This window comes from Apaloderma vittatum, unplaced genomic scaffold (genome assembly GCF_000703405.1).
Source record: "Apaloderma vittatum isolate BGI_N311 unplaced genomic scaffold, ASM70340v1 scaffold44701, whole genome shotgun sequence".
NCBI classification, from domain to species: domain Eukaryota; kingdom Metazoa; phylum Chordata; class Aves; order Trogoniformes; family Trogonidae; genus Apaloderma; species Apaloderma vittatum.
The window spans coordinates 28279-39747 of record NW_009699276.1 but is presented as its reverse complement, the minus strand read 5'-3'; the positions used below and the strand labels follow the sequence as shown (position 1 = coordinate 39747).

At 38.9% G+C, this 11469-nt stretch overlaps 1 protein-coding gene across 1 annotated transcript; it reads left to right on the top strand.

The window, feature by feature from the left end:
• The first annotated feature begins 331 nt into the window (after positions 1-331).
• FAM161A (family with sequence similarity 161, member A) lies at positions 332-7516 on the top strand. Its single transcript, XM_009878290.1, is given in 6 exon segments — positions 332-498; positions 1142-2322; positions 2650-2839; positions 5156-5255; positions 6226-6380; positions 7042-7516. Coding segments are annotated over 6 exon segments (2259 nt in total). The 5' UTR covers positions 332-340.
• The last annotated feature ends 3953 nt before the right edge of the window (positions 7517-11469 follow it).

Here is an 11469-nt window from a genome sequence, read left to right as displayed (position 1 = left end):
ACAAGACAGTTAATCTTGTTTCTTTTCGGCATAAATACATTGATTACAGGGACAGGCTTAAGAATTTTACAGGCTTTAAATAGGACCCTTGGGACATAAATTATTATGCAGCAAGACTACATGTAACTCTGCATTAACATTTGCAGACAGGTATCCCTATTTGGTGCTGCTATAGCATTCGTTAGACTTAATTAGGATAAAGCAATATTCAGAACCTTGTTCCCCCTTTTTACTTTACCAACATCTCTTCTAGGATGGTTTTGGTTTGGATTCAAATACGAACAGAGAGCAGACCCTCTCTCTAAATGGAGACTGTGACAAGGGAATAGACTTCTCCAAAATGTGCAATTCAAATCAAGAATATTACTTGAAGCTGGAAGAGTTGAAGAATGCCCACTTGGAGACCATGGCAAAATTAGAAAGCATGTATCGGAATAAACTGTATTTAAAAGTACAACCCTCAGACAAGAAAAATGCTGCTTCTAACACGTGCTGTAGGTAAGTTTTGTGTTACCTTGTATCTGAAGATTCTTAAATACTTTGCAGACATCTGTAAACCAGCAGGTTCTTTTTCTGTGGCTGGAAAGCATTCCTTTCCTCATTTCCTATAAGCAGATAACCACAGAAAGGTTAGTTTTAAGAATAAAAATGCTTGCCCACCTTGCTGACAGACTGAGAGATTTACAAGTATGTGCACGGCGGAGACTGGGCACCACATTTGGTGAAGATTCTTAAATACTTTGCAGACATCTGTAAACCAGCAGGTTCTTTTTCTGTGGCTGGAAAGCATTCCTTTCCTCATTTCCTATAAGCAGATAACCACAGAAAGGTTAGTTTTAAGAATAAAAATGCTTGCCCACCTTGCTGACAGACTGAGAGATTTACAAGTATGTGCACGGCGGAGACTGGGCACCACATTTGGTAACAGCACAGCATCTTTCCTTAAGAAGTGCTGATTTGTTCATGATGGGTACTTAAAACTCCGATCTGGTGTGAGTGCCCCACGTGCTTCTCTTTTCTCTTCCCCACAAGCACTAATTATTTTTGTTTCTAATGACAATACCTTAAAATGGACGTTACTGGCTTTGTGTTGGTGTTGGACTGGACTCAAAACAACCTTTGTTTTTCTCCTTTTTAAAAGGCCAACTTGGGAGAAGAGCTCATATCAGCCTCTAAATTTACACAAATCCTTTTCAGACTCTGACTTGAGTGATCTCTTAGGCTCCAGTATATCTGATGGGTCTGACAGAGAACTAGCATTTGAAGAAAACAGCAGTGAAACTGGATCTTCATCTGCATTTGCTAAAGAACGGATTGAAAAAATGTGGGACGGGTTCTCCGTGGAAGACTACATCTCCCGCACCAAACACAGCTTACCGAGCTCACCAGCCTTCAGAACGATACAGAAGAAACAGAAAGCATGGTCACCAAAAGTTACTGTCCCCAAGCCTTTCCAGATGACTATCAGAGAAGCTCGAAAAAAAGAGCAGAACATCAAATCGAAGTCACAGATTGAAATGGAAAATAGCTTAATGAAGAAGCAACTAGAGGAAGAAGCAGAGTGTCAGAAAAAATTCCGAGCCAATCCAGTGCCCGCTGCCATCTTCCTTCCGCTCTACCATGACATTGTGCAACGGAACGAAGAGCGCAGGAGGTCCGTGAAAGAGAGAAGCAAGCTCAAGCTCTTGGCTTCTCAGAAGCCATTTAAATTCATTGAGCGAGAGAAGCAAAGGAATGAAATGAGGAAAATGCAATTAAGAGATCTCTCCACACCTGAAAAGAAAACAGAACTGTTCAAAGCAAAGCCAATTCCTAAATGTGTTTATAGTCCAGCTGTTAGTGACAAACTGAAGGAGGAAGAGCTCTACAGAGAAATCCGGATCAGAATGAGAGCGGAAGAGTTGCTGCGTAACTCATCGCTACCCAACAGCAGACTGGCTTTAACAAATACCGCTAAAAAGAAGAAACACAAGTGCACTGAACCGAAGGAAAAAGAACATAAACCCAAGATCAAATCGAGCGTTCCGGATTTTGAAGTGCTACACCAGAAATTTCAGAAACGGCTCCTGCAACGAAAACAAGTGAAGCACCTCACAGTCTGTGAACCTTTTGATCTTCGTACTCCGTATATTCCCTCGAGTAAAGGGAAGATTTTGAAGGACATTCAAGATGATGAAGAGAAGCTGAAAGAAACACGCTGGCCCTACGCCTCTCCAAGGCGTAAACCTCAAATGAGACATTCAAGTGCGCATTCACATCTCTCAGGATTTGGAGCATCTAAATCGCCAAAAATCACGGAATTTTTTTTCTAAAAGCCATAAGGTGACTACTTCAGCAGTGCACTAGGTTCTATATATATAGTTCAAAAGTGGACTTCTCTTTCTACCTAGGGAGTCACTTCCTCCATGCAGTGAATATGAATTAGTACAGTAAGGGCTTAATTATAATATAAAATTTAAAATATTTAAATATATAACTTAATTACTATTTATGATTATTAAAGACACTTTTTTTTCAGAATGTCTGTAGGAAAGGGACAGATGACTGCTGTTCCCCGGGATGTGCCTGTTCTCACTCTGTTTCTGTCTTTTGAATCTCCTTTGCAAAAGCTTCCTTTGAAGTCTTGCTCTTGATTTAAAATGTATTTAGCCTTAGTTTATTTTTCCAATAGGAATTCACTTGAGGAAAAGAGAAAGCTGGAAGAACAACAAAAAAGGAGCAGAACAAAGCAGAAACAAAGAACGAAAAAACTTCAGAAAATTGTAACAGCTCGGGCTGAGGCCAATGACCCACATCAGAGCCTAGCTCAGGTGTCTAAGTCCAAATTAAAAACATTCAGGTATTTTGTTGCATTCCCCTGAATCCTGAACCTCCCATTCTACATTGTATGTTAAACATACAATGTAAAAAAAAAAAAATGCATAGGCTTATGTTTCCATAATTACACATTTGATTAATTATATACTGTACAAGCAACTAGTAAGAAAAAGTGAGCAAAGTTAGTATTTCAGCTGGGAAATTGTTGCCTTTTTTAAACTATTTCTGCTTCCTGTTCTTTTTAAGCCTAGAAAAAAAAAATCAGTCCTGTTTGAATGAGTCTTAGCAAGGTTTATAATCTGTCTTGGCATAATGGCATTGTAGCAGTGTTGTCCATTTAAGGTGCCGTTACGTCGAGACAGCGAGAGTTACTGACTCCTCTGGCCCCCTGCTGTTTCACACAGAAGCAGGATTTTTAATTTCCAGTAACCAGGCAACTTGCCAGTAACTGACAGTACCAGGGAAAACAATACAAGGGTAAGCAATTGTGAGATGTGCCTGGTTACAAGATTGATAGCTTGGACTAGCAACTTGTAAGTTTAAGGTCTTCAGAATATGGTCCAGGATAGAGATCTTTTTGAAATGAAGGTAGAGGCCAAGGGTTGTCTTTATGGCTGAGTCATAAGGTAAAAAAAAATAAGGTTTCCTCATTCTTCTTTTTTTTTTCTTTATGCGAGTCTTCTCTTTCTTTATGGCTAAAATAGAAAACTGCAGATTTATTCTCAATAGACTTTTATCTCTAGTCTGTTATAAGCAAATTTACTAAAATAATGCAGCACCACCTGCAAGACGATACTGCACACTGTTCCACCAGTAAACTGTCTAAGTGGTACTCAGCACCAGCCTTGCTTCAGGGTGAGCAGAAAGAGAAAACGTAGCAGAAACTGCTGCACGTGCATTCTCATACGCTAAAAGCGTGAAGCGCGGTAGCTCAGCTAGAAGAGGTGTTACAGTAGTAAGGATTTTGCTCAGCCACATGGGCAGTCGTGCCCAGCAGGCATTTGTGCCCACCTGCCAGCTCCCCTGAAGACGGCCAAAGTGACAGCAGGAGCTGTCTGGGAGAAGCAGGGCTTACACAGGGTCCCGGTGAGCAGAGAGGCAGGGGTAGAGATGTGGGTCAAAGAGGGCAGTCCCCTCTATTTTGTTAGAGCTTGAGAACAATTTCTTTTGCAACAGAACCAGCAGATACTGTTAATAACAGGAGCTTCATAATGTACTTGGGCAGATGATCTGCTGATGCTAGGAGAGAAGCAGAACAGAATTTGAGTTACAGTACCAGGAGGAACAAAAATTAAGAGTCTGTGGGTGTGTTTACAGATTTGATTTGAGTTCATTTAACAGCAAACTTCACGTTACAGTATTTAGCTTAATCAGATTTGAGGAGTATTGTAAAACACTCGTGCTTAATTCTTTTCTGCACATAAAATGATGCTGTTTCAAAGCAAGATTACTTCCCTAGTGCCGACACATTAAGGCTGGTACAAGTGCTTAACTTGATAATGCTTATTTCAGCACAGGCTGGGTAATAAGGTATATTAATGTAAGTGCTCTTCTAGGAGATAATTAGGTTTGTAGAAAGCCACCTGAGAGAGCAAGCGAGTAGCAACAAAGAAGTTCACTCCCTCAAAATGGGGCAGAACTTGCCTTAATGCAGAGCCAGATGGCAGAAACTCTGAGAACGGTGAGGGAAAGACACAGGAGGAGACAGAAGTGTCCTTCAGTGTCCAACTAGTGTCTAGCTAGAGCTGGCCCGGTACAGAGGCATCACCACAGAGAGCTGTGCTTGTCACACACCCAGGCTCCTGGGATTCTCTAGCGCTCGCTATGATCTGAGATATTTCAATTGAGGGATCAACCATTCCATCATCCTGCTATATTGACTGGGCCCTTGACAAACCAACTGGGGAGAAAAAGGGTACCACGAGCCAGAAATGTGGCCAACCCTCTTGTGAGATGGACTGGTAAAGCTGGAAGATTCTGATCCTAAAACTTTACCTTAAAGTACTGGCTTCTATTTAAGTAGCCTTTTTTTTTTAAAAAAAAAAACCACCCTAAGTATCCAACAAAACCCTAAGAATCCAAACTCAGCTGGGACCTCTTTCTGCTTATCCAAAGTGACTACTTGAAAGGCAGTTTTGTTCAGTACTTGCAGGCAAGCAATTGCTGTAAAAATGAGATGATACACCTTAGACCCTGTAACCACCATAAAATAACTTACCTTTTATGTATTTTTAAGTAGGACAATATTTAGTTTGTAATGAGCAATTTAGCTGCTGTAGAAAATTACTACTTGTGTTATAAATTAATAATAATTTCTCTTGTACTCTGTTTCTCCTAGGAATTATGAGAAGCAGAGAATGCAAGAATATTTGCAAGAGCTGCATGAAATGGAAGAAAGAGTAAAACAAAGGCCACTGCTTTTTGAAAGAGTCGCTCAGGTTGGCTTGCTGCTGCGTTACTTAATCTTATCTTCAGATACTGCACAAGACATTTGTAGTCAAACATTTTTAGAAGATACCTGAAAAATACTTTTCAGACCAGTACCTGTTGTAATTTCTGTTGCTCCATCTCCATGGAAATATTACTGATTTTTGTGACTGAGCATTCATGGTGCGCTTGCCGAGAGAACCAAGACAGCTGTTGTAAAGGTGGTGTTTGATTCAGTTACAGCATGAATAATTCTAAACACACTAAAAAAACCCAGCAAAAATGCAAGAGGCTTAAGCTGGGAGAGAAGCGGTTAGAAAATTCAAGTATTCTTAATGACTGCTGTGAAGCTCAGATATTTTTCTTCCTCGGTATATTTTTCTCTCTCTGTTTTAGTACAGCCCTGTGCTGGTATTGTGGTCCCTGACCAGTTTCCAAAGCCGGAGAGACAGCAAGTCATAGATCAGTGGTTCCCTTGTCCCTTCTGTCCCCATGGGTCTCCTGGTGTGCCAGCGCTGCGGGGCTGGAGCATCTGTGTAGATTGAAGGACAAGTCCTCCTCACTCAGATACTACCTGGAGGAACAGAATTGACACGCTCACGGTTTCAGAGGCAGCGACACACAGCCGTGTGTTTTGTTAAATAGTGCTGTAAGGAGGAGAATCAGTTCTCCTTTTTTAGGGCATTTTTGCTACGTGTCCACACGGTCTCCCTGCTGCCTTAATAGCGATATACAGAATATAGAGCTCTTTATTAGGCAGCAGGTGCAGGGAACAAACCAGATTTAAATTTAAATTAGCATAGAAAAGGAAAATCTGGTATAAAGTTTTCAAGTACTGTTTTGCCATTCTTTACTGCAGCGAATAATCATTCAACTTGTCCGATGCAATTAAAGAAACAGACTATAAATATAAATAAAAGTATCAAAAGACAGGCTTCTAATGCATTTAGATAACACGTAACTGTTGTGGTTTTCCTACAGAAAAACGCCCGAATAGCTGCAGAAAAGCATTATTCTAACAGACTGAGAGCTCTGGGGATATGCCCAGAATTTGTTTCAAAGAAAGGACAAACAACTAAATTGCTACAATGCTCCAGTGCTGAAGATTTTAATAACTTCACTAATGCCAGAGAAAGGTAGAGATTATTAAAACCTTTTTTTTCGCCACTACATACCTAGTAATAAGAAAGTAATTTTTGATATGTGGGCTTATTTGTTTGAGGTTTTGTTGTTTTGTTTGGTTTTTTTTATTTGGATTGGGTTTTGTGTTTGGTGTTGTTTTTTTGTAATTATTTGTAGTATTTGACATATCTATGGAGTAAGCTTTATTAATGCTACCATTAGTATGTATTTTTTGTTTTTCCTGAATTAAATATTTTTTCATAAAACAAAGGAGAGTACTCGATATGTTAATATAGTGCATTTAAAAAAAAAATGAAGAAAACCATTTTTCATCTGTTCCTTTCACCAAAAATTCTGGCAGGTTGGTAGTAAGTCACTTCATTCTCCATTACCTTTACTGAATTTTTAAAATAAGCCTTATAAAAAAACCCACTTTTCAATATCCATTAGGTGTTATGATTTAAAAGGAAGCAGAAATTAAAAAATTGAAATATATAAGCAATACTGTTGAGTTATTTTCTAGCATAAAAGGAGACTCTAATGTCCCCCTTTCCCCAGTTCTGTCCCAGCCAAGTCCACCAGGATTTGTCCTAGATTACCTGAAGATAGTTTAAAACCTCCTGGGGAAAGCATCTTACCTGAAAATAAAATCACACATGCAACTTGTCTTTTCAGTGTCATCAAGGATCAAGTGAAAGAAAGGGAATCCTTTGAGGAAGCAGCTGGGAACAGTCCTCAGTCTGAGCCATGGTGTGAAGAGGAGGGAGAGAAGAGCAAAGACATCGCTACCTCCCCCCGAGATGGACAGTCCAGTGAGCCAGAGGATGAGGAAGAGGCATCTTCTGCTCACCAGCCTTGCCATGCAGGGGAGGTTGGGTCCAGCCCCTCTGACCAGCACCATGAAGAAGAGGTGGAGGACGAAGAGGAAGAGAAGGAGGAGGAAGAGGAAGCAAAGGCAAGCCAGTCACTTGAACATTCCCAGGAGGAGGAAGAGGATCAGTCAAGACCCAGCTCGCGTTCTGACCAGTCCTGCAAGCGTGAAGAGGAAGGTCTGTCTGACCCTGAAGCTGAGGGGGCCTATAGATACGAGGATGAAGAATATGAAGATGATGATTCAGAAGAGAAAGCCAGTGATGAGGAAGGTGACTGAGAGGCCAGCAGGATGGCCTCAAGAACCTATTTCATTGCTGGCAGTGAAATAGACACCAAAGAAAAAACTGACTTTTTGCCCCTAATAGAAAATTCTGTGAATTTAAACCTCTTAGGTTAACAGTCTTTCTAGCACAGAAATTTTGTCTATTTTCCAGCAAGAAGACGATGAAGTTATTAATCTCCAGCAAGAAAGTAATTTAATTTTATATAACTCTGCTTTAGTCTTCTGTGACATTAGCGCATAAAATGAACTGCAACCACTGTTTAATAATAATGTCTTCCAGGCTGTGTTGGCCAGTACTGAGGTTTTCACATGTCCAGCCCTTTCTCCATGCTAGCAAAGCCAGATGAGAATTTAGGAGTAGTCTCAAACATTTCACTACTTCTGTGGTCTCTTCCTGTGATGGATAAACCACGGTTTCTTGTGCAAGACCTCTGATTGTTTGTAGCAGAGCAGCTGCTGGGAAGATCACTTGTGCAGTTAGACAATATGGCCAAATTAATCTGTCCAGTTCCTCCCTCCTCTTCCCATGGGGTTTCTCTTCTGCCCACTTAAGTGAGCTGCGTCGGCTCAGAAGGGATTACTGCTTTTAGCAAGTCAGCTTTGTCCAGCTCAAATATTAACACTATTGCAGTCGCTGAAGGCGCTCCCTATAGAGGAGAAAATGCCCAGACTACCCCAAGAGCAGCCAGTTAAGCTTTCGCAGATGTTTTTGACGCTTACAGACAAGTAAGGTAGAACAGTAAGTCGGTAGGATGAGATGTTTTGCTGCAGATCTTGTATTACTGTCTAACCAAGCCCCAAGACTGTTCTTTCAACTCCGTTCTGGTTTGTAGATGTAAAATCATTCTTCATTACATAACAACAAATGCTGATAGACATATTCAGAGAGAATCTCACTGCATCAGATAAGAATGTAGCCCAGCAACTCCAGGTGCATGAAAGTACAGAAGGACGTGCTTTAGTCACTTTGCTTAGGCACTCAGTACTCGGGACTTCAGCTGCTACACAGCAAAGAATGCAAATGGAAGGTTTGGGTTTGTTTGGGGGTTATTTTTCTTCTTTCTATCAGTAGTACCTTCTCCTGCTGTTATGAGCTTTCTTGCTAACCTGTTGTTTGCAGTGTTACGAGAAATAATAAAAGAGTGCATCTACGTAATAACAGACCAAAAGCAAGGATTTCAGACAAGCTTTGCCCGGACAGAGTACAATGCAGCATTGCCCACATGCTCAAAACATGTTTATTGATTAGTAAGTGCATTTGTTAAGAGGTTTGCAAAAGCATCTGCAATGAGTGACAATCAGAATTTTTATCTTTTATTATTTTCTTCCACGCTGCATGTAAGAGCACTAAATCTGTTATTATTTCTTCCTCCTGACTTTGAGAAGCTTTGAGAAACTGCAATGTTTGGAAGAATTTCTGATTATTACTTCTATTTATTTTTAAAGGGTGAGCAAAACTGATACGAATTTGAAACTTATTTTTTTACTTGAATAAAATACCCATTATATATATGTCCTACATGAAAGTATTAAGCATTACTTCACAAGGAAAATCAGGTTACTGTATCAAATAACATCTGACAACCCCACAATACAAACTCAAAGTTGATTTTCTCGTGCTTGTCAGTATTCTATAATTCCGAAGAGCTCTACAATATGTTATTGAATTTATAGTGACTGATGTTTGTTTCTTTAGTAAATCAAATCTGCTTTGAAAGAAGGCAGGAGCTCTAAATTGTTTTTCTTAAAGATTATTTGGAGAGATTTCACACCAGAAAAAATTTAAATCCATTTTTAAGATTTAAGATCCAACAGCATTCAACTAAATATTCTAAAAGAACATATATGTATAATTGTTGAACTATGAAGAAGAAAACTAAAAATATTACTAAAACTCTTTAAGGTTTTAGAAGGCATTGGAGACCTGTGTATAACTTAGATTAAATTTTTCACTGAATTTTTACTATATTAACCTTATTAAGAACAATTATAGAAGACAGCTAAATAAGATATAACAAAGACAAGTTAGTGCAGCTTTTGGAGATTATACTGGAACAATTTTTAGCATTTCTGAAAAAGCCAAGCAGAATCATGTGGACTAATGGAATCCAGTTGATACGGTTTACCTCGATTTCCAGGAAGCTTTTGACAATCAAAGGATCTTAAAAGAAACCGACCTTATTGTAGGCTTAATGAATTAGTAATCAGTTAGAAGTTCAGGAGAGCAAAGGTCAATTTTCACAGAGTAAATGCAATTATTCAGTGAGATAAAAACTGTCAGCATACTCAGATGGGAGCTGTAGTGTCCATCCCAAAGAGTTTGCTGAGGCCACAGAGTTCTTCAGTGCTGGGAAAAAAAAGCAGCTGACTGCAAAGAACATGCTGAAGGATCTCATGGTAATGGCAGAGAAAGAACAGCTAGAGTTCAGTTTTAATAAGTGCAAATAAATGCATGTGAGAGTAAAAAAAGAATTCTAAACTATACTATACAGTGAAAAAAAAGTAATTCCATCTTGAATATTGCATACAGTCCTGGTCTTCCCATCTTAAAAGGGATTTATTATGTGACTGGAAGACAGCAACAAGAATGGTCAAAGATAAAGAAGGGTTTTCTTATGACAAGGTAGTTTGGTTTTCATGTGACAGTATATATAGGATTCTTTAATTTGGAAAAGATACAAGAGATCAAACTATGAGACATTAAAGGAACCAGTTATTAAAATAATTTTGAGCGGCAGAGATTTTCAAAGTGAAAGAGTCGTGAAACTTAAGTCAGAAAGACTGTTCAGAAATTGCATTACAAACGAGAAAGCGATAAGCATTCCAGTAAGGAACTAAAAAGGAAAGAAATGCCAAAGAAGAGTGACAGGTTACAGAACAAAAGTGGGGAGAGACAGGTCAGGACAAATTAAACCTCATGAAACAAAGTACAGCAGTGAAAAATTCTTCGAAGAAAGAATGAGAGGCATGGACACCACACACTGTCATGAGATGAACAATAGGCTGGCCTAAAAACTAAAAACATTACTTGATTTTTTTAACTTTTTTTTTTTTGTAGTCAAGAGGATGATTTAAAAAAGTAGACAAAACAGGAAGAAACACATAGAATGATGGCACTGAAATGAAAATTACTATTTTTAATGAAAAAAAACCAATAACCTCAACATGAAAATCCAAATACAGGTGAAAGGTTTTGGTAAATTACCAAGATGCAGAACAGTACCATAGAAAAGGAGAGTAGAGTATGTAGTACTTTGTCAGAACTCAAAATTAACATGGACGGGGAAAAGAAGTAATTTAATTCACAAAAGATGACATAATAGTATCATTTTAAGGCAAGAAGCTCATTAAAGGAGAAATGAGTAGTTACCCTTTCAGGGAAGCTACTTAGCAGGAGGGAGATGAATAGAAAAGTTTCTCACAGATTACTGAATATTCTGTCTTTAATATTTTAATTAATGGCAAAAACACAAATGCAGAAACATGTTTAAAAATTTGCAAAGAAAATGAGAAAGGTGTATCCAAAAAAATGGATTAAAGATACATGGGAAGAAGAGGAGAATTTTGCATGTAGATTGTAGTATTAAATACGAATGTGAAAGTAGCGAAAGAACCTTTCTTTAATGGGAATTCATCACCTGAAACTGGAAGGGGAGAGACCTGGATGACTGTGATGGTCATAAGGTTGTGGGACCTGCCCTGTAATAAGCCATCTGCATTTATGGAACTTGAGAGACATCAGAAATGGCTGGTTTTAGCAGCAGCAAATTCCACGTGAATAGGAACATCACTGCCAAGTAAACTAAATAGAAATACAAGGCCCACAGAGAAATAAAAAGTTAAGTTACAGCCAGATGCAGTGTCCTGGGTGACTGTTCAGCACCCACGCCCATCTAACTAGCACTAAATACAGTCCTAAAATATTAATATTGACAGGTTGTAAATAA